We start from the raw sequence: 24,277 nt of genomic DNA on the forward strand, positions 1-24,277 counted from the left end.
AAGCGTTAGCATTTACAACCTATATCAAACTCCAACACGTATCATTTGTTATCGTTATACTATGACTATTTCACATGGTTTACCCTGTTAGCATGCATAATCACAGGCAGATAATGGAAGGAAAGAACACAATATACTCACCTCAGTGGGGACGAGCAGATTTAAAAGTTAAAAGCAATAAAGGAGAAGAAATGTAAGGGCCGGGGAGAGGAACAGTTCCATAACAGTCACAAACATGTAAAAACAATGAGATGACAAAAGCAGTAAATATGCACCGTATGGTGAACTGATAACATGTCTATACTTTATGTTCACAATGTCACAGAACAGATCAGCTGAAGTATGTACAAAGCAACTCTCACAAGTACCAACTGGAAAAATATGTGAAATTTATGTATAACTTGACATAACGTGAATGTTTAAAAAAAAAAAAAAGTAGGGTTTTATGAATGAAGCAGAGGGATTAAAGTTGAATGCCTGATGAGCGGGGTAGCCACTGCCGGTTCTGGAGTTTGAGGGTAAAGTCATTGATTCTTACCTGAAATAAGATACAAAGGTTTGATAGCTTTCATCCTGTCCCTTCAGTCCCTCCTTTTTTCTCTCTACCTTCAGCATTTCCTTCTTTGTTAGTTGCCCTAGCTTCAAGTGAGCTGCGTTCTGAGAGCATCCAGCTCGATACACTGATGGCAGCTACAGGCTGTATTCTCAGGCAACTGGTTAGCTGTCTCTGTTTCATTTCATGTGTTAGTTTACCTTTCAGGGGAATCTTAATAGGCATATTCCTGTAACTTGGCTTGGTGCTTTTAGCTATCATCCTGTGAATGAGTGGGTTTTGTTAACTAAGTTGGAAGTTTGTACTTTCTAGTACTAGTAATAACACAACGCCAAGCGTACTGCGTGAGGCTTAGCGCACATGGGGGCATATTTATGAGACAGTTGCTTCACATTTGCGCCAAGCAACGTGTACATGCGTGGCGCAAATCTCTAAGTCAGATTTTTGGAGCCACGCAAAGCCACTTTGCATGGCTCCAAAAATCTGTTGTATGCAATGCAGTGGAAATTGCTGCGTTTTCTTACTCTGCGCCGGTAAGGCATTCCCTGGGCTTTCGGTGGGTGTTCCCAGGCAACTTCAATTGTTTTTGTTGCATTCCCAGATTTACAAGATCTTGTAAACCTGGGAATGCACCAAAAGGATACACCTTCCCAGGAGAGGCGTAACGGGTAGAAATATCTGTTGGAGGCATATGACACACTGTGCATAGATCGCCATCTGGTGTTGGGCCCGGATGTTGCAGTTGTTTTTCTCTTGGAAAGTCTTTGGAAGTCACGAGGTATGTGACTCCTCCTTTGGATCGTATTGCGCATGGGCTTCGGCTCCATCCTCAGATTGTTTTTTTCCGCCATCGGACTCGGATGTGTTCTTCGCGCTCCGGTTCCAAACCGTTCCAGTTCCAGTTCTTCTCATTGGCGCGCAATCCTTCCCTTCCGCGGTATTGTTCTCGATCGCGATCTCCCCACTCGACGCGACTCATCAAGAAACTTCGATTTCAAGCGTCGACGCAGGCCTTCGGGCCTACCTCAGCTCCGGTCCTGGCTCATGGAAAGGACGCCATTTAAGAAGTGACCTCGATGTGGGTCCAAATTTCCCCACACCGATCTCCATGAGGTGTGCAACCTCTGTCTCTCTCCAGAACACAAGGCTCAAGACTGTCCGGCGTGCAAATCCTTCCGGTCTAAAAAGACTATTCGAGACTGAAGAGCCAGAAGAACCATGGCACACGCATCGACTGCAATCCCCGACGACATCTTCGGAGAAGGCGTCGATGTTCCCGAAGAACAGCACACCGAAGAGGGCCTCGTCAGCGCCTCCAAAGCCGACGACTCAGATGTCGAGGACATCACTCCGGCACAGAGGGGCGTGAGTACTACTATTGATCCCCACCCCGCACCCTCGACGGCATCGAAAAAGGCTTCGGTCACGCCTTCGCCCTCGGGCCTAGGCACGACCAAAGACACTGCTTCCCATACCTCGCTTTCGGGCCCGGTTAAGAAGCCCATCAAGCCTTCTGGCAGCTCGGGCTCGAGCCAGCCTGCCGTCGGTGCCGAAAAACGCTCCGCACCGAAAAAGAAAATGGCTTCCTCCGCGCCGACTTCCACACCAAAACACTCGGCGCCAAAGACACCCACTAGCTCCTCTGTATCGACGCCATCTTCGGAACCGAGCAGGAAAGCCAAACCCATCGACACCCACACCTCGAAGCCGAAAGCCATCTCGGAACCGAGGAAACAACCGGACATGTCTATACCACACAGTTCAAAACAACAAACTGATGATTCCAAGACTAAAAAACCACCGGCTCCGACTCCTTCGGCACCGACGGATCGACCGCTCACAGAGGAACTGTTTCAGCCCGATCCACTCAAAAAACTCTTACTAAAGACCCTAAAACTGGACATTTGATGATCAGCATCAAAAAGAGGCCACTGGACAAGCCTTCCCCGGCTCCACCTCCAAAGAAAAGGGACTGTGGTACCTCCCCGTTGAGACTACCCTCACCCCCTCCTCCACCTCCTCCATCTCCTCCGCCTCCCCTACCTCATCATTCCCCCACACCCTCTCCAGATGAGGATGATGACGATGTCTATGAAGACATAGGAGAGGGGCCCCATGACCAACCCACTGGAGACCCCACTCCTACAGGCTCCCCAGATTCATGGGACGACTACAACATCCCAGACGTCCCTAACGTCCCGCAGAACGACATTTACCCTTCAAGACCGTCCCCCCCCAGAAGACACTATGGGGTTTAACCAGCTGCTACATAGGGCTGCACACTACCACGGAGTTGATCTCCATACAGACCCCGTGGAGGAGGACTACCTCCTAGACACTTTTGATACCACCCACAGGGCCACTTCCATTCTGCCCATGCTTAAAGGTGTTATCAAACACGCGCCAGAGGTCTTTAAAGACCCGGTCAGAGCCAGGGTCATCAAGCCCCGTATCGAAAAGAAATATAAGGCCGCCCCTACAGACCCCACCTACATCAGAGGGCTCGCACCACTAGACTCCCTCGTAGTCTCCACTGCGAGGAAACGTGCAAACTCCCAGGCATCAGGCGAGGCACCACCACCTGATAAAGAGTCCAAGCTCCTAGATGCCTCTGGCAAGCGAACAGCATCTCAGGCGGCCAACATATGGCGCATTGCGAACACACAAGCGCTTTTAGCACGATACGATAGGGCGCATTATGATGAGCTAGAAGCAATCATGCAGCACCTCCCTGACAAGTACAAGAATAGAGCCAACGAGCTAATCCAGGAGGGAAAAACCATCACCAACACCTCCATACGCTGTGCCCTCGATGTTGCCGACACTGCCTCTAGGGCAATTAACACCAGTGTCCTCCTCCGTAGGCATTCCTGGCTGCGCATTTCCGGTTTTAAATCAGAGGTACAGGCTTCCATCCTTAACCACCCCTTTGACCAAGAACATCTCTTTGGCCCAAACGTAGACGTAGCCCTTGAGAAGATGAAGAAATACACCGATACGGCAAAATCTATGGGAGCCTTACAGTCACACCCTCCTAGACGCTCCTTTCGCCGTTCTTCCTTTCGATGCACATCTAGAGGCTACTCCTCCGACACCGCTTCTACGTCATATAAAGCCCCTACACAATCCACCTTCACTAGGGGTTACCAGAGAGGTGGCTACAGGGGTAACAACAATAAAGGCAGAGGCAAAACTAATACCTCCCGCTCTGCCTCCACTCCTACCCAATGACTTCCCTTCACTCCCCCCAGACCATCCCACTCCAGTTGGGGGCAGACTACAAAATTTCCTTCATGTCTGGGCTACTATCACCTCAGACAAATGGGTGACACAAATAATTTGGTCAGGCTATTGCCTCAAACTAAAATCAGTCCCCCCAAACATTCCACCAAAACACCACCCACTGTCACAGGAACTTTCGTCACTTCTCAAGCAGGAGGTAATCTCCCTCCTACAAAAGAGTGCGATAGAGCCAGTTCCTACCCATCAACAAAATATGGGAGTTTACTCCCTATATTTCCTCATACCAAAAAGGGATGACACTCTTAGGCCCATCCTGGACCTCAGACCCCTAAATCACTATATACATTCAGACCATTTCCACATGGTCACACTTCAGCAGGTACTTCCCCTGCTCTCCCAAAACGACTTCCTTGCCACCCTAGACCTCAAGGACGCCTACTTCCACATTCCCGTTCACACAGCTCACAGAAAATATCTCAGGTTTGTAGTGGACGGTCAACACTATCAATTCAAAGTGCTCCCATTCGGAGTCACCACAGCACCGCAAGTGTTTTCCAAGTGCCTAGCGGTCGTGGCAGCACATCTGCAAAGACAACACATACATGTCTTCCCATACCTGGACGACTGGCCAATAAAAGCCAGCTCATACCACCAGTGTGTACAACACACTCACGCAACTATACACCTACTTCACCAACTGGGCTTCATAGTAAACCACACGAAGTCCCATCTGCACCCGTCCCACATAAAGCAATACCTAGGTGCCACGATAGACACCTCAAGAGCGCTAGCCTACCCCAGTCCTGCCAGGATAGCAAACATTCAGGCCCTACGCGCCAAATTTCAGCTCGAGTGTTCATGCAACTCATAGGAATGATGGCCTCTTGCATATTCATAGTACCTCATGCAAGACTCCAGATGCGTCCTCTCCAAGAATGCTTAGCGCACCAATGGAACCAGGCCCAGGGTCAACTGACAGATCTGGTGTTGGTAGACGGTCGTACCCATCGCTCTCTGCAGTGGTGGACCACCAAAAACCTTTCCAAAGGGCAACCGTTCCTGGACCCTGTTCCTCAGATAGTACTGACAGCGGACGCATCGCTCTCCGGCTGGGGAGCTCACCTACTACATCAAACCATGCAGGGCAGCTGGACACCTCAGCAAAAGTTGCTTCACATCAACTATCTGGAGCTACTAGCAATATTCTTAGCACTAAAGGCATATCAGGCAAGGCCGTCCTAGTCCGCACAGACAACATGACAGCCATGTACTATTTACAAAAACAAGGCGGCACACACTCTCTGCAGCTCTCTCAACTAGCACAGAGCATATGGAGATGGGCCATACCCCAAAGAATCTTCCTCCTAGCCCAACATGTCCCAGGAGTCCAGAACACTGTAGCAGATCTGCTGAGCAGACAAACACAACAAATCCACTAGTGGGAACTCCATCCACAAGTTCTTCACCCGTACTTTCAAATGTGGGGGCATTCACAGATAGACGCCTTCGCCACCCACGAAAACGCCAAATGCCCAAGCTTCGCCGCCAGATATCCACACCCATTGTCCAGAGGCAATGCGATATGGATGAACTGGTCAGGCAGATTTGCGTACGCTTTTCCACCTCTCCCACTCATTCCCTTAGTGGTGCGAAAACTACAACAATACTCCCTCACTCTCATCCTAGTAGCTCCAACGTGGGCCAGACAACCGTGGTACACCAGACTTCTGGAACTATCTGTAGTACCGCACCAAAAGTTACACCTCTCTCCAAGCCTCTTAACCCAGAACCATGGAGAGATCAGACACCCGGACCCAGCTCAGCTCAACCTTGCGATCTTACTCCTGAAATCCTAGAATTCGGTTATCTGAATCTTCCTCCTGACTGTATGAATGTCATTAGAGAAGCTAGGCGACCTACCACTAGAGCTTGCTACGCAGTCAAGTGGAAACGGTTTGTGGTCTATTGCCACAACAATAACTTCGATCCCCTAGATGTGTCCATTCAACACATTATAGGCTATTTACTACACCTCCAAAGATGCAATCTAGCCTACACGTCTATTAGACTGCACCTTGCAGCCATAGCAGCTTACCTGCAAAACAGGCAACATCTATCACTCTTTCGAGTACCTGCTATAAAAGAATAATTCCCCCCAGAGTGCCACCCTCACCTGTGTGGAACCTAAATATCGTTCTCACTAGACTAATGGGGCCACCCTTTGAACCTCTACACAAATGTGAACTTCAATTCCTAACATGGAAAACTGCTTTTCTTGTAGCCATCACTTCCCTCAGAAGGGTCAGTGAAATACAAGCACTCACCATTCAAGAACCTTTTCTGCAAATGCACCGTAACAAGGTTGTTCTCCGTACTAATCCAAAATTCCTCCCTAAAGTAATTTCTCCTTTTCACCTAAACCAATCTGTGGAACTACCTGTATTCTTCTCGCAACCACAAACCGTTGCAGAAAGAGCTCTCCACACATTAGATGTCAAACGAGCCTTACTCTACTACATCGAGAGAACACAACCCTTTCGTAAGACCAAACAACTGTTTGTTTCCTTCTCACCACCACATAAAGGCAATCCCATCTCCAAATCTGGGATAGCTAGGTGGATTGTCAAATGCATTCAGATTTGCTACCACAAAGCAAAACGAACGCTATCTGTTCCCCCTAAAGCCCACTCTACACGTAAGCTAGGGGCTTCCATGGCATTCTTAGGGAACATCCCCTTAGATGATATCTGCAAAGCAGCTACATGGTCAACACCGCACACTTTCACTAAACACTATTGTGTAGATGTGCAGGCTAAGCAACAAGCTAGTGTGGGCCAGGCTGTACTCAAAACATTGTTTCAAACCACTGCAACAGATACTGGTGGTCGCCGCTAGGGATGGGTACTGCTATACAATCTATGCACAGTGTGTAATCTGCAGCTCATATGCCTCGAACGGCAAATGCTACTTACCAGTATGCATCTGTTCTTGGTATGTAGAGCTGCAGATCTACACATGCCCACCCGCCTCCCTGGCTACGTTTATCTGTTCCAGTATATCTTATTTAGATACAACACACATGGGCATCTTCACTGTTTATTACTACGCTCCATCATTTCCCTGCTGGCGAAAAACAATCTGAGGATGGAGCCGAAACCGATGCGCAATACGATCCAAAGGAGGAGTCACATACCTCGTGACTTCCAAAGACTTTCCAAGAGAAAAACAACTGCAACATCCGGGCCCAACACCATATGGCAATCTATGCACAGTGTGTAGAACTGCAGCTCTAGATGCCAAGAACAGATGCATACTGGTAAGTAGCATTTGCCTTATTTCTCCTTGTTACTACTTCATTGTTTGTGAGCTGCATTCTGCAGCACACATAGGTAGAGGAGTATACCTCTCAGGATTGTTTTTGTGCAGGAAGCAAAAACAATCCTACATGCAACGTAAGCACCCTTGCATCACGGTGCAAGGATGTCTGCGTTGGCGCTAGGTAGACCATTGTTCGCCAACGCAGTGGAAAAAATCAGGAATGAGCCATATGCCTTAAATGCTGCACATTCCTGCACTTTCCCAGTGACGCAGTACAGTGCTGCGAATTTACTTGCTGCGTTGCACAGCACCACTTTTCCATAAATATGCCCCATGGTTTTCAAACTGTGAAGACTAAAAGTTGAGACAAATGTAAGTGTTGACCTTTGAGTTGAGACGAAACATGGCCCAAATAATCGAGTAAAGCTGGCATTCTAATGGTAGGACTAAGAGGAGAATATATGGGTGTGAAATCATAAGTGATATTTACCAAAGAAGTCCTGACACAAGGTCAGGGCTAGTTATTGTGATGAGAAGCCCATTAAAAATCAAAGTGGTGACAGAAAAAGGTCCTGGTTTTAAAGAATTATGTCAGTATTTTCTGTGGTGATGTCGGAACAATATATTGTAGTGGTCCTGCGGCAAAAGTCTGTTAGAAACCAGCTCCCCTTTTACGTACATTTTCTCTGCTGAGCATCCTAACTGATAGAAACTTTGGAAAACCATGTGTGCTGTGTTGTTACTAATACTAGTAAGCACACATTTCTGAACTACCTCTATATGTAGAGATTTTAAATATAGTACATATGTATTTTACAGCCACGAGAAAGCCCCAGGCCTGCTCACCACAAGGGTCCAAGCCTGTGTTGGCTAGATCTTGAGCTACCTCTTAGCTTCTATGAAAGAAGAGTAAAAGAAGCAACATTATTTCTTCATGGCTCACTTTGTCTCATTTACATTATGTACCAAGAATGTAACCCATTTTAGGGTTAAAATATTATGGTGTGATATTTGTAAAATATTTGGATTGTTCATATGTACCTGGCATAGGGGCCACTTATTAGGAATGTGGATGTACTCCACAAATATTTTAATATATGACAACGTTAGTGTGGAATATTAGGTTTTAAGAACCCCTACTGTCATTTTGCCATAAATCATAAGTAAATGTGAATCTGTTTCTGCTGATTCTTTGTAAATGTTAGGCCACTGGATCCAGTTTTTTGCTACATGTGTAATGCAAAACCACTAATGAGTAATGGCTTATTTTGTTTCTTCAGCCAGAGGAACTGTATGAAATAATGACTACTGCTTTGATAGAAAACAAACCAGCACTAGTTCAGCTTCTCCTGGATCATCATGTTGACCTAAACATGTTCCTGACCTGGGAAAATCTGATCCTCATATACAACAGCACTGACCGATGGAAACTCACTCGCAGAATGCTAATGGAACTGGCAAAGCAGGACAAGTTGCTGCCATCTGCCCAATGGGCTCCTGGTATCCAGCTTTATCATGTAGCCACTGCTCTGAGAGTATTGCTTGGAGAATTCACTGAACCACTTTATCCACGTTCGAAAGTCTATCGGCCCACACCTCAGAGCAAACTTAAGGTAAGAGAATGATGTGCTTAAATCCTTTGTGTTACTGCATGCTTTACTCCAAACCCCTTAGGTATTCATGCCGATGTATAAATGTAATCTGGTGCTTCTAGGAGTGGCTGCGGTGGTAGCGAGAGTAGTAGGAGTGCCGATGTAGTACTGTATAATGGAGGAATGTGTGATTATTTATATAGGTCAGTGGGTGTATTAAAGAAAACAGTACTCCAGGAGGCACAGATATATACATATATCAGACTTGACGGTAGTCTAAGGATCTCACAAATTGCCACATGGACCATAATGTTTACCTACAAACAGCTGGTCACGTTACGTCTTCATTCCTAAAATTAGAAGTACAAACACTTCGGGAACTTTTGCACCTCGGGGGAATGGTATGGTTTATTTTGTGAATTTACACAATGCATACTAACCTAGAGACGGATAGCACACTGGTGGACTGATTATCCGAGTCCTTGTGATGCATAAGGAATTAAAGCTCTCTTGTGCAGTTTGTGCCATTTGTCTGATTCTTTGATGCCACTTCTGTTCTGTAGGGGTTGGGGCACGAGTTTTACCTGTTTCCACAAGAACAGGTATAGGACTTTGCTGATTCCTATCCTTGTAGACTCATTCAATAGGTCTGATCTGCCCATTTCATTTACTTTCAGGTAGGGAAAAGACAGGTAGCCAACATCCTTCTGAATTCCAGGTGGTTGCAAGTGGCACTTATCGCCTGAAATGACCCAGAGTTTAGCAACTTCCATTCAGAAAGAGGTCCCACCCATAGTCTTATTCATATAAGATGGTATGAATAGCTGTGCAGCCAACCTGAATCTTAATGTCTTTTTCTTAGTATTCCTAATATTTATTTGTAAGGAAGCTGGACCGTTGCCACTTATGGCCTTATGTGTAATACGGAGAATCTGGAAAAGATCTTCTGGTGTCAGGGAGTCAGTAATGTGTTTTGAAGCATAGTAGATGTGGTCTCATAGGTTTAAGTGTAAGAGTTGTCTCATCGCTGCATTTTGATTTCTTGGTAGACAACTTTTAACCCCATAATGCAAACAATTTGCATAATCCGGTTGGGCTATAATGAGGGAGGTAGGTGTCTGGTCATTTTGTGGGAAAACCAGAAGCGGAAAGGTACGTTGCAGCATCTTCCTGGCAAGAATTGCATTTTGTGTCAGTTGGTTAACTTGAGGATTAATGGAGAGGGCGTAGTCCATAATGACTCCTCAGTTTATTACTTCAGTTGCTGTTGTTGATGGTACACCAAGCTCCTTAGGCCATGTTGTCAATGGAAGTGAGGTTGTCGATTTTGAACACGTGAGAATCTCAGTTTTGGATGCATAATGATGCTTTATTAACATCCAGTGGTCAACAGATCAGAAGCAATCAGATAGTCTTGAGCTTCTGATATGTTTTCTATAGTTTTCTAGATAACAAGATTCAATGTTTTGGCTCCCTGGCACTAAGGACTCAGTCAGTATGCCACCCTGAACCAGAAAATCAGTTGGACTGCAGCCAATACACAGCCCACTGGCAATGTTTGTGTAACATGTGTTTCTGGTGTTAATAGTCCCATGGGACAAGACAGGGACAATCAGTGGAAATCCAAATCCTCTTTCATAAATGAACCATACACCCAAGAAACAATGAAAACAGAAAATGCATTTACAATGTATATTTTGAAAGCCCAATCTAGTGCACACAATATGAATTGTAACTACATAGAATGCAACCAGTAAATTAGTGAGGAAATTAATCAAAATTGTGAACACAAACAAACACAAGTTAGAATATTTCTATCTCTAGCAGTAACTCCCTTGTTTGCTGCTTGCAGACACTATCCTAGCTCTAGCAGATTAGTAAATAACAAGCCTACTATGAGTGTCAAAGGTGGTGAAAATGAAGTGAGGAGTGAGGCACACGGGGTAATCGATAAGGTAAAATACGGGGGTCACAATAATTTTTTTAAGGTTTCGGGTGCAGCTGAGGTAAATCCCTCTGTCCGAAAGCCTGGCGTCCCTTAGGTGCACACCTAATGGGTCCGTGTAGGAGTATTGTAGAGTAATCTGATTTTAGATGCGTTGTTTCTCCAAATTATGTTACACAGCAAAATTTAAAATGTAATGAAAGTTTTTTATTCTTTGCAACATTGAGGTAAGTTCCATTATTCCATGAAAATAGATTAAATCAATTGATTGACGTAGTCAAATAATCCCGATGCATTTCGAGTCATTCAGACTCTTCTTCAGGGGATAAAGGTCCTAAAAATAAATGAGGTAATCAATACCAAGACACAGGACCGGAATATCATTAGTATTGTGAATCATATAATGAACATGCGGTGAGTGTCATTAAAGTAACGTCTCGGTTCACGACTATTATTGGAGTGAGTAGATAGAAAAATCCCGATGTAATGTTAACGAGGTGAAGTATAGTAACGATCCAAAAGGAAACCAAGGAGAATAGTGCTGGGTGAGTACTGGATGAAGAAGACAAGGAGGGTGTTGGTTACATTAATAAGTGGTCTACATTGTGTTCAAAATCGTACTCAAGGTGGAAAACTAATTAGGTTGTTAATCCTGAATCTCCTTTGTCTCCCAGAAGGATGGGGGGCCTGGGAATGAATCAGGATCTCAGATAGTTAGACTCCTTTTTCAAATAGGGGAAGTTGAAAACGCCTTTATGAATGTCATGTTGGCGGTCTACTGAGTGGTCGGGGATTCACATATTCCAATACTTCTACAACGAGCTGTTGAAGGCGAGCTTGCCTCAGCTTTTCTCTGACCACAGTGACAGAGGACAGTGTTGTTACTGCCCACCCTAGGTTTTTCATCAATAAGTCTTAATCCCATCTTCAGCCTTTTCAAAGGATTCACTGTAAAGGTTCCCTTCTGTGTGCGATAAACCTGCTGTCCTCCTCACCTTCACAACAAGTCCAGGACCATCAAACTATGATCCTGATGTTTCAGTTTTTCAGTTTTTAACGTCTTTATTTCGAATATTCTTCATAAAAGACAAAGTATTTACAAACATACAATTAATAGCAGTATTACATAGTCAATAACATTATATACAATTTAAAAAAATTGATTATTAATTAAAACCTAATTAAAACCTCAATTAAATTCAGTGTATTCATAAAGACGATGAAGGAAGATTATTATTATACAAATTCAGTTAAAAAGATACAGCAACAATACTGGTCAAAGACACAATCTAGAAAGATAACATACCAAATAGGTTGTTCATGACGGTGTGTTATAAACTATCTTAGACCTTAACAACCAAGCCCATCCTAGGAATTTGGCCAATCCGATTGAAAGACAATCAGAGGTATTAGTTCTTAAGATGAGTAGGGCTTCCCTGCTTGACCTGGTCTTTAATCTATGGCATATGGGTTTTAGCCACTTATGTCGAGGTTCATGATAAGCATTGCAAACAAACAAGAAATGACCTACTGTTTCTTTATGATTGATGCAACATGGACAAAATGGGGTCACCGGCTTCTGCCAGCCACTGGTAAAAGCCCGTAATGGCAATGTGCCTAGACGGAACTGAAAGTAAAGTTTCCTATCTATGGTTTTCACAATTATATCCCAAAAGCACTCGGTATGTGGGACAATTTTATGTTGCAGAAACAAACCAGTCAGGTTCGAATTCTCCGAGAGAGCAACGTGTTCATCCTTGACCATACACCAAAAGAGAGATTTAAAATCTTTCTTAGAAGGAAAGATATGAGAGCCCGGCTCAGACCACAACTGGGGGAGGCCCATTCCAAAAAGAGTGTTTCTAATTGACTTAAACCAAGGGATTTCGCCTGCCCCCTGTTGTGATCTAACATCCTGAAGCTCTTGGGCGAACATGGCAAGTTCCGGTGTAGACCATATTCGTCGCCATAACGCCACCAACCTATACTGGGCTTGGTGTTTAAATGAGTGGAGCCCCATGTCCATCAAAAGCGGTAGAGCTGGTGTAGATGGCGGAAGACTAACTAAATTTCGGAGGAATTTGTTTTGTATCCTATCAAGGACAGCCAGGTCCACACAACCCCATATATCCGCCCCATATAATATAGCAGAACTAATTTTTGCACTGTATATTTTAAGGGCGGGCAAAACCCTTTTGGTCAAAGAGCTCCGCTGCTCCTTCACCAGACAGCCGGACAGGCGCATTAGTTTCAAGCTAAGCGCTGCTATTTGCTCTTTCCAGCGTAATCTATAGTCCATTGTAACACCAAGGTAGGTCATAACTTCAACCTGTTCCACGCGTGACCCGTTCATCATGATATTGCCCCTCTGTGGCTTTTTCTTCGTAAAGACCATAAACTTGGTTTTGGTAATGTTAATTTCTAGATCGTTCTCTTTGCAGAAATCCACAAATTTATCCATAGCTACCTGCAAACCCTTCTGTGTTTTGGCCAATATGAGCGTATCATCCGCAAATATTAAAAGGGGGAATTTTCTCCCACCCAGTGATGGGGCATCAGTAGGTATTTCTGAGAGAAACTTAACCACTTGATTAATAAAAAGTATAAAAAGGGTAGGGGCCAGGACGCAGCCCTGTCTCACCCCACGAGTCACAGGGAAGGTTTCTGTGACCTGGCCCTGGCGGCCCCACCTAACTCTAGCAAAGTTTCCCTCATGCATCCTGATGGTAAGTTCTAGGAGCGCAGAAGGAACACCCATCTTTCTCAATGCTGCCCACATCTTTCCTCTGGGGACCAAATCAAACGCTGATTTGAGGTCCACAAATGCAGCGTATATCATGCCACCTCTCAGGAACACAGTTTTACAAAAGATCATAACAAATCTTAGGATCTGGTCTACAGTGCTAATGTAAGCCCTAAAACCAGCTTGTAATGGGGAGATAATGTCAACATCGGTCATCCAGGTGTCAATTTTTCCTAGGAGCATTCTAGCCACTACCTTTTGAAGGGCATCGATAAGACTAATTGGACGGTAGTTTCCTGCATTAGTTTTGTCCCCTTTTTTAAACACGGGCAGGATCTCTGCCCCTTTCCATGAATATGGGATCCGCATCCCTCTAGCTATCGCATTTGCTAGGGTGGTTATATACGGAACCCAATGCACCTGATCATACTTAAAAAGGTCCGCAGGAACACAGTCCATGCCGGGGGCCTTACCGTTCTGGACTTGTTTAAGAGCAGCTAGGGTTTCTAATTCTGTAAAAACAATATGGTCAAGTAAAGGCACCGCAGTCTGAACACTGGCATCTTCCCAGAAGTGGGAGATCCGTACCGTGTTACTAAACTGTGTTGCGTAATGTTTGACCCATTGTTCTGCAGACACGTGGTTTACAGGTACTTTCGAGTCCCCAGTCCCGCCCCATCTCACAGCCTCCCAGAATTTTTGTTGGTTAGATGAAATGCTTGCTTGATATAAATCTAACCAGCGCTGTTCATCCCAGTTGGATTTTGCCTCTTTAAGTGCTTTCTTGTAGTTAACCCTAGCTAACCTAATATCATTGGCCGACTTAGATTTAATAGCAGCTATTAAGGTGCTATGGGCAAAGCGACAAGATTTATCATACCATTTAGTCCTGGTGGGTTCTAGGCCATTATTCCTACCTTTTGTGGGTTCGTTAAAAAAAGTTTTTATCTTGTTGAACAAGGACTCGTGGATCAACCCTATTTCTTCCGGGGAGGTGTCTTCATTAAGTATCGTTACCATCAAATTGGTGGCTACTGAGACCTCCACCGCAATCCTTTCTAACACGGTAGGGTTGTCTATAAGCCTAGTCCAGCGTACCCTTCTACAATCATTCGATAGAACGGCCTCGGCTGTAACGGTGGAGGATGCAAAATCCATTCTGTAACCCTCATTCAGTAATAATTTAATTGCCAGAGGGTTATGGTCGCTTTCAGATCTTTGGACTACTTCCATATCCTTTAGGAGTTTCCAAAACTCTATCTTTATTAGGAAGTAGTCAATACGACTCGAGTACTTGGAATTGTCAAAAGTGACCTTTCCCATCAAATCTGATTTGGTTCTACCGTTAGCTGCACGCAGATCCCATTCAAGACAGAGGCCTAACCACTGCATTGCGGCCTCGGTAACCTTTTTAATAGGAGGGATGGATAATGGTGGAATATTCCAGATTTGGTCAATTTCCCCATATCCTTCGTTGTCAAGATTGGGAAAGGGTTCAAAAGAACAGTTAAAGTCACCTGCCACCATTGTACAAATATCGCTGGAGATATTGTTTAATAAGCAGTCTAAATCACAGACTGCACTCATAGGCTTCCCACCAGGTTGCTCTCTTACATATATATTAATCAGAGAGAAAACCTCTTTATTTTTACCAGACAGTTTCAAAGCAAGAATATCACTACTTAAGGTAGGAATATCTTTAATTGTAAAAGCTAGAGATTGCCTGATCCAAATAACCAGACCACCTGAAGGACGGCCTTTTGGTCCTTTACAGGCTGGTTTGTAATAGTTAAGATAACCAACCCGAAAGGTGGCAGCAGTTGACCAGCTTTCCTGAAACATAATAACGTCAAAAGAATCCACATAAGAGCCCCAGTCATCTTCAGACATTTTCCCTGTTAATCCCGCTATATTCCATGACAGGACTGTGGGAATATTACTTGCATCTTTCTGCAAGTTGTTAGATGGATTCATAGTCTCCACTGGAACCAGAGGACTATATATGGGATTAGGAAGTGTTACCCCATCTACCTCCCCTTGTAAATTATCACTCACCCCTGTTACAAACTCAGCCCTGGTAGGTGGAGTACGGTTAGGAGAACTCAGTACGACTTCACTCAGCCCTGGAGTCGACAATGAATTATCAAGTCAATCCACACCTTCCAAGCCGGATAGCGGGGCAAACCGGTTTGTGAGTTGCGGATAAAACAAAGGATAGGCTGGAGTATCAATGTGGAATCTCCCTCTTGACCTGTCACTTCTAGAGTGTAGGGATGGCGTGTGAGGACCTCCTGTACATAAAGCAGGATAGAAGTAATTCAACAATAAAGTTTGCACATCCCCAACTCTTCCAAATCTAGGTTCCCTACTGATAAAATTGGCCACCCATGATTCTCTAAAATTTATCACCACACAGTCTCCCTCAAGATCTTTTTTACCATAACCTATCCAGTCCACCCTTCTTACATTAAGAATTTCAGAGTACGTATTGGGTGGGAGCGGGCGATTTTTGTTAAGCCAGAATGTTACCTTATTATGGAGGTCCTTATGTGTTTCTCTTTTACCTTCAGCTAAAGGGGCCACGCCAGTTAAGATGATGGTATAGGGCTGTGACTCCGGGGGAAGATTAACACAGTGTTTTCTCGGGATTGGTTTAAAGTATGGTCGGGGATTTTGTTCATGCCTGCTAGGTGTTTTCTTGGCCTGTATTTGTTTTTCGGCCTTCTGTCTAGGTGTGACCCCAGAGCTAACTGTTTTCTTGGGGGCCGATACAGATGTTGGCTGCGGGGCTTTTGACATAATGGGTCCCGCTTTTAAGCTTGACACCCCTACTTTTTTATTCACCAGATTGGATTTCAATGGTGGTAGGGCAATGGGGGGGACGCCTTTAGGGGTTAAACTAGTTAGCGTTCTATTTTTAGATGCTATATTCTCTTTAAGCGACCTTTCCAAGGAATCCATTTTTACATTCAATAGTCTCGTCCTTTCTAATAGTGGTAAGAGCAAGGATTTCATTAATAACTCTATCTTGGCCAGGAATATGCCTTCTACAATACTAATGGAGGTATTATGATCTTCAAATTGACCCGCCGTGTCAGTATTAGGCAACCGATTAGAAGGGTCAATAGTGCTTCCCACCCCCTCGTTGTATTCATCTAGGTCGGGAAAATCTAGCCTTTTACGTTTCCCAGGGTTCTGTGAAGGTGAAAGATGTAAAATGGGGGGGGAGATCATTTGCTCTTTACTGAGGTTTAAATTAGGTGAGTCCGAGAGACCTGATTTCTCTCTAGACTGATCTAACAAGATGGTAGTCCCGCTGGTTAGCATGTTATCATGAGCAGTAATGAATGAGCTATCTTGACCCGCCCCCAACAACTCCACTGTTTGGGTCTCGGGGACAGTTACAAGCACTAGATCAGTACTATCAGCATTGCTAACAGTATCTACAAAGGAAAGCGATATAGGGGAAACTGCCTCATTAATTTTCCCAAGAGAAGATCGTTTACCTGTGATTATATCTAATGATAAGCGTTTTTCTACTATAGCAATTTCTTTCTCCAGTATTGCAGTAGAGCATTTAAAAAACTGGTCAATTGTACCCGTAAAAGTGCCATTAGAAGTAGAGACCTGGACTTGCCTCTTTTTTCCAGATCTTAGGGTCATCTTCGAATAGACTAGTAACCGAATTAATTCCTCAAAGAGTGTCTATAAGTAGAAGGAAAATGTTAGGAAGGTGGCCCTGCCCGGCCTCCTTTGGCCTCTGACGGCCACAGACGGCCCGCCCTCTGCCCGGGCTCAGCCCGGCGCCGCCCGCGCGCGTCCCGCGACGCGGAGAAAGGCGCGTGTTTTTAAAGCGCCTCCGGGCGCGTTGGCGGCGTCAGCGGCCGCAGGGGTGCTTGGGCGCTGTAGTCCCCGCTCTCTGCCGTAAGGTGATGGCGGCAGTGTGGGAGACACACAGCGAGGGGTGCCCAGATCGGCAGCGATCAGCAGCGCTGGCGTGGCGGTGGTGGTAGCGTGAGCAGTTCCCTCAAGGGCGGCAGCAGCAGCGGTACGTGAAAGAGTCTGGCAGTTCCCCCGCTCCTCCGTGAAAGGCGCGTGTTTTTAAAGCGCCTCCGGGCGCGTTGGCGGCGTCAGCGGCCGCAGGGGTGCTTGGGCGCTGTAGTCCCCGCTCTCTGCCGTAAGGTGATGGCGGCAGCGTGGGAGACACACAGCGAGGGGTGCCCAGATCGGCAGCGATCAGCAGCGCCAGCAGCGCTGGCGTGGCGGTGGTGGTAGCGTGAGCAGTTCCCTCAAGGGCGGCAGCAGCAGCGGTAGGTGAAAGAGTCTGGCAGTTCCCCCGCTCCTCCGTGAAAAACGCGTGTTTTTAAAGCGCCTCCGGGCGCGTTGGCGGCGTCAGCGGCCGCAGGGGTGCTTGGGCGCTGTAGTCCCCGCTCTCTGCCGTAAGGTGATGGCGGCAGCGTGGGAGACACACAGCGAGGGGTGCCCAGATCGGCAGCGATCAGCAGCGCCAGCAGCGCTGGCGTGGCAGTGGTGGTAGCGTGAGCAGTTCCCTCAAGGGCGGCAGCAGCAGCGGTAGGTGAAAGAGTCTGGCAGTTCCCCCGCTCCTCCGTGAAAGGCGCGTGTTTTTAAAGCGCCTCCGGGCGCGTTGGCGGCCTCAGCGGCCGCAGGGGTGCTTGGGCGCTGTAGTCCCCGCTCTCTGCCGTAAGGTGATGGCGGCAGCGTGGGAGACACACAGCGAGGGGTGCCCAGATCGGCAGCGATCAGCAGCGCCAGCAGCGCTGGCGTGGCGGTGGTGGTAGCGTGAGCAGTTCCCTCAAGGGCGGCAGCAGCAGCGGTAGGTGAAAGAGTCTGGCAGTTCCCCCGCTCCTCCGTGAAAGGCGCGTGTTTTTAAAGCGCCTCCGGGCGCGTTGGCGGCGTCAGCGGCCGCAGGGGTGCTTGGGCGCTGTAGTCCCCGCTCTCTGCCGTAAGGTGATGGCGGCAGCGTGGGAGACACACAGCGAGGGGTGCCCAGATCGGCAGCGATCAGCAGCGCCAGCAGCGCTGGCGTGGCGGTGGTGGTAGCGTGAGCAGTTCCCTCAAGGGCGGCAGCAGCAGCGGTAGGTGAAAGAGTCTGGCAGTTCCCCCGCTCCTCCGTGAAAGGCGCGTGTTTTTAAAGCGCCTCCGGGCGCGTTGGCGGCGTCAGCGGCCGCAGGGGTGCTTGGGCGTTGTAGTCCCCGCTCTCTGCCGTAAGGTGATGGCGGCAGCGTGGGAGACACACAGCGAGGGGTGCCCAGATCGGCAGCGATCAGCAGCGCCAGCAGCGCTGGCGTGGCGGTGGTGGTAGCGTGAGCAGTTCCCTCAAGGGCGGCCGCAGGGGTGCTTGGGCGCTGTAGTCCCCGCTCTCTGCCGTAAGGTGATGGCGGCAGCGTGGGAGACACACAGCGAGGGGTGCCCAGATCGGCTGCGATCAGCAGCGCCAGCAGCGCTGGCGTGGCGGTGGTGGTAGCGTGAGCAGTTCCCTCAAGGGCGGCAGCAGCAGCGGTAGGTGAAAGAGTCTGGCAGTTCCCCCCTGTTTCAGGTGAGGCCTGCATTTCCGGCCTAGATGTTTTTGAGGCTTATTGGTCTTCTAGCGTCATGCAGCCTGTTGGTACCTCATGCCTTCTGGCAAATTCAGGCCCTTCCATGGAATCTGGGACTGCAGATGACCCAACACTGGGAAAGTCTTTCAGAGGGAATCCATGTGTCCGATAAGCTGGCTCCTGTTCAGCTTTCATTGTGCTGCTGTAAGAGAAAGGGCAGAATAGGGTCTTGGGCTCTTTGTCTGGAAGCTCAGATACTGTGAATTACAGAGGATTTCCTGGCTGGTCAGTCATCTAGTGAGATTGCTCAATATCAGGGCAGACAAATTCAGAAGGTGTAATCTTGCTCACCACGGGTGGTGTCTGCACCCAGAGTTGGCACAGGTATCTTGGCCCAGTTGACCTATCCCCATTTCCAAAAACACACTTTGTCCAGCTCTAGAGTATTATCTCAGGGTTCTTTGCAAGAGGCGTTTTGCCTTCATTGGAACTTTGACCTTTTCCCATGATCCTTCAGTTCGGAAGAAAGTCAGATGATACTGGACACAGCCGATTCTAGTGGCCCTGGATTGGGCTTGGGGAGTCTGGTCATCTGAAGTGTTGACTCTGAGCATCTGTACTCCCTCTGACTTCCTCACTGGGAGGATCCACTGTCCCAGAAGCAGGACACGGTGTCCCACCCGAACCTCCACAGCCTCCAGCCTCATTCAGAAGTGCTAGAAGTCATTCTGGCTGCCCACTGTGCTTCTATCAATATAGTTTATTCAGGCAGGTGGTCCAACTTTTCCACCGGCTGTGAAGTAAAACAGGCTGAATATCGACAGATGAGGTTGTCTGATGTTGATTCGTTTGCATTATATTTGGCCTGGCAAGGCTTGGCTGGGGGCACAGTTAAAGCTTACTTATCAGCCTTGTTGGCCTTTGCTCGTTTGCTTTATCAGCCCTTATGAGTGGTGGGAAAATATTAAATAGAATTTTGAAACATTCAAAATGTGCCATTTTTTTCTGGCTGCAGAGCAAAAGCAGGGTAGCAACATATTTGCTTTTAGGACCACTGTCATCAGCCGTAATGTATTTTCAATAAGGATAATTGCATTAAGGTAAATACATTGCCCAGACCCGTGACAGTGCTCTTGAGGGCCGAGCAGTAAAGCCTGTGTGCAGCGCCTTCCTCCATTGTCGTTTAGGTGATATATTATATGCGGAGGCTACGCACTGGCTCCCCTGTTGAGGAACTCAATTTTATGCACTGTTATGGTCCGAATTGTGTAATGAACTTAATGGATTACCATTAATGTAATTTGTGTTGTCCGACCTGAGACAGTGATGGGCGTCTCAAGAATTTCCTGCTCCCTACGCAGAATGAGTTCAGGTTGTGCTGCAGGACATTCTGGATCCATTTTACCATACTGAATTGAAGGCAAGGCGAAGCAAAACAATTGGAAATGGGTGGAATTGTCTGAAGCTTTGCATACAGTACTGTAAGAAATGAGTGTAGGTTTCTCCTTGCTCCTGTCATTATAGCATACTGAGACTTGAATTTGGTCTCAGACTTTCTGATCTGTGCTATCGTTTTATCCTCTCCACAATTGTAGTGTAAGACTCTTGACTGTGGGAGCTGTGTTCCTCGTTACAGCCACTACTATGTGTTGTGTCAGTGAGCTGCAGGCTCACTGTGGGCAGTCCATAATGCTCCCTGCGTCCTTTTCTCTGCCCGAGCCATCTGCGGAGGATGAGAGACTACACCAGTTGCATCCACGACGTACCCTGAGATTGTACATTGATATGACTAAGGAATACCTTGTGGATTTATAGACCTTTGCCTATAATGAACGCTGACATCAGAATTCTTTATAAAGTATTAGCAAGCAGGTTGAAGGTAAAGATAGAAAACCCAGTAGACGAGGACCAAGCTCGATTTATACGGGAACATTGCACCTCAGTGAATATACGCAGACTAACCCATGTATTGCATGACTCTATAAAAAGGGAAGGGGATGCCACGCTTACAGCCTTAGATGTAGAGAAGGTATTTGACCTTGTATGTACTCTCTGGGGTGGGAATACATGTTCGAGAGTCTGGAAGAGTATGGACTTGGGAGGAGCTTCCTGTGAAGGATCATTCCTCTTGTACAACAACTCCACAGCTAGATTAAAAACTGGCAATATAATATCTGCCTGATGGACTGTTTAGCTTGGCACCAGACAAGGATGACATTGATGGTAGAGCCCTTGGTGATAGGGCTTAGAAACAGTCTTCAGGAATGGAGAATCTGAGTGACTGGGCTGGAGTGTATTGTGATAATGCACTAATCTATGTTACCCTCACCAAGCAGTCCCAGTGCTCCTGGCGGAGCTTTGTTGTAAGGAGACCTCAGCTAGGCCTACCAGTGCAAGGGGTTCGCCCTTCTCTGCACAGAGTCCTCAGACAATTAGGAAGAAGTTGGCACAGAAACTGGAATAGAAAATACAAAGTTTAATAAACCTTCATGAAGTGGAACCACATTCACCCAGCACCCTCTGGTGCTGAATGAAGGTAGCACACAGAGTAGAAGAACCATGGGTCTTTTATATCCACACAGGGGCTCAGAAAGAGGGCGGTACAAGCATACATGAGAAGAGTTACATACATAGATGGTCATACAGAAATGCACAGTCAACAGTAAAGGAGGAGCCAGCAGTTGCTGACTCTGGTAGAAACAACCTGATAGTTACAGACTAAAAACAGATGTATGGACAGTTAGATATTCCTGCGCATGTGCAGGGTAGCAGAGTCTAAGTATAGCCAGTCCTTTAAACAGAGCACAAGGGTAAACAAAATGACTGCCAGAAATACAAAATGGATTCCATAAAATGTACAGGATAGCCTCTAAATACCAGATGGATTCTGCTAACGCTAATTTAATCGCAGCCAATTTACGACAGATGACCCTTTTAGTGTTAGCTGAAGACATCTTCCATAATCCAGTAGGAAAACGAAAAATATGCATATTAATTTTGAAATACATTTTTTTTCTTCATTTTTCATAAATTTATCAATATCCTAATTCATTGCTAGGTGGGCATTTCTCATTCTAAATATTGTTAAGCTAGTATGTATAAGGTATAAGCAGGAGTACAAAGGGAACAGAGAATTGGGTCATACAGATAGCAGGAGAGAGTAATTACTATTATCAGAAACAGAACTATTAACCTTCTAGTCCTAAGCAAATCCTAGAACCATCCAGTAAAAACATTTTCAAGGCTCCTATGCATTTCAGTTACCATCAATTTCAATATCAAAGTATCCAACAGTACATATCTAATAAAAACATTTTCGCTAGACTTTTCAAGTGTTTCCTTTATGAGGGCTAGAGTATCCATCATTATGAAGGAAATGTAATATTTTTCAACTGCTCAGATGAACTTTTCTCTCATAGAATAAACATTATTCCTAATATAAACATTAAAGCAGTCAGACATATTATTACAAAAATGATCCTGGATCCAGAGGACCAGGAGGACTACACAGGACCATGAGAATTAGGACGAAGAGCTGCAAAGGGTTGCTTCTCCTCAAAAATGGGACGACCAATGGGGTACATTTCCAACAAAAAAGGAAAAGAAGTCCTTGGGAAATTAAAGCCGCTGTACAACCAACCAGAGGGGAGTCTTCTCCCTGTGTCCATTTGAGCCTCACAGGCAGGCTCTTGTTGTTCCCACGGTGGAGCTGCACAACTCGCAACTCAGGAATCATGGCCTAGTTTCAAGGGAAAAGCTTCTTCTTTCAGGATAGGGCAATCACCCACCAGGGCAAATGCGCTCAGCAATCCTGTCCAGTGTCTCAGGCAGTGCACCAGTTTTCTTCATTTCAATCTAACAGGCACCAGAGACACAGCACCTGTACCCTGAACTCAAGTACTTCCCTAACAGCCACTTTAGGACCAGGATTCAGAGGCCTGATGCTAGGATCTCTGAAGCAACCCTTGTTTCAAAGGGGGTTACCTCAAGCAAAAACGTTCTCGCCTTCCTGGTCGGTCTGTGACTCTCGGCTGGGCATCAAAAGCTTGATCCACGATTTCTCCTTTCTGATTTGTGACCCCGTCTTTCGCCCAAGATAGTGGCAGGGGTACACTCATTCCAGTGCTTCCGGCCTTCTACCTTCACTGAGGTCCTGGTTGCCAGCAATGCCTGTGCTGATTACCTTCACTTTGACTTCAAGCTGGACTGGTGCTGACTCCTCAAGCTGGATCTGATGTCCGCGCCCCTCTGGCAATGGTTGTAAAGCAGCAAATATCTATTGGTGGACAGAACAAAAGGTCTTTAGACAAGGCACAGAAATAATCTATCAACAGAGAGGATAGTCTCAGAGTACTTCCTAGTCTAGGGACGCCCCATATATTAACAAGGCACCCTGGATCCCCTTTCATCTATGTGAGAGTAAATAAAACAACAGCCTGGACCTATTGGCAAGTATAAAAGGAACTCTTTGGTGAACTGACAAAAATAATAAGTCACCCAATCCCAAGCAGTCAAGGAAGTCTGTGTTCATTTACCAAATTCTGAGAAAAAGAGAAAAACAATACAGACATACTCCAAATCCTTACATCTGTATATTCCTATCTTAATCATCTAAAGACCCTCAAGAAAAAAGGAAATGTTATACACTTTTACTCATAGACTTTGCATTACTTGTACAGGACTGCAGACACTTCTAAAATGATTTCTCTTAATAAAAGCACCTACATTGTATACTTAGGACCATGCTCTCATGTTATAGGAACAACAGGAAAATCTAACACTGCTAATTTAACAAGGATTCCTATTACATAAAGAACTAAAAACTTCAACATAATGGGTACATGTTCTCCAGCGGAACATCTTGTGACTAACAGACTCCTATAAAACAATATTTTCCTCAAAAATGTTTGCTAAGGATCACATGGGCATCTTCCCTGCATTCTAAAACTATGCAACATCAGTTCTAGCAAGGACTGTCAGTTTATTTACACAGACTAGCTAATAAAAACTAGCAATGCCCTTGCAAAACTGTATGTAGCATGAGAATAACAAACAATAGTGGTGTTGTCACCTGAGAATTTTAGAACAAAAACTACCCATAGCTAGTTCCCCTTAAAGATCAAATAAGGAAGCAGCAATCTAGACTACTCATCCTCTCATAATTCCCTCAGACAGGATGGATAGTAACATAGCAAATATATTTATTCATTTTATTATTGCTAATAATGTTTAAAACAGTATTACTGAATAGCCAATTAAATGTCTCATGGCTATTTCACAGACAGTTTAGACAGGCTCAAAAGAAATTAAGAAAAAGAGAGAGAA

At 45.9% G+C, this 24,277-nt stretch overlaps 1 protein-coding gene across 1 annotated transcript in view; it reads left to right on the top strand.

Annotated features, from left to right (window-relative positions):
• The window catches only part of LOC146808453 (transient receptor potential cation channel subfamily M member 2-like), a 2,757,229-nt gene that overhangs the window by 821,314 nt on the left and 1,911,638 nt on the right, over positions 1-24,277 (top strand). Inside the window, exon 12 of the mRNA XM_085623562.1 lies at positions 8,395-8,727. Within this exon, the coding sequence (XP_085479688.1) occupies positions 8,395-8,727 (333 nt within the window). The remainder of the gene's footprint in view (positions 1-8,394; positions 8,728-24,277) is intronic.

This window comes from Triturus cristatus, chromosome 8, assembly GCF_964204655.1.
Source record: "Triturus cristatus chromosome 8, aTriCri1.1, whole genome shotgun sequence".
NCBI classification, from domain to species: Eukaryota; Metazoa; Chordata; class Amphibia; order Caudata; family Salamandridae; genus Triturus; species Triturus cristatus.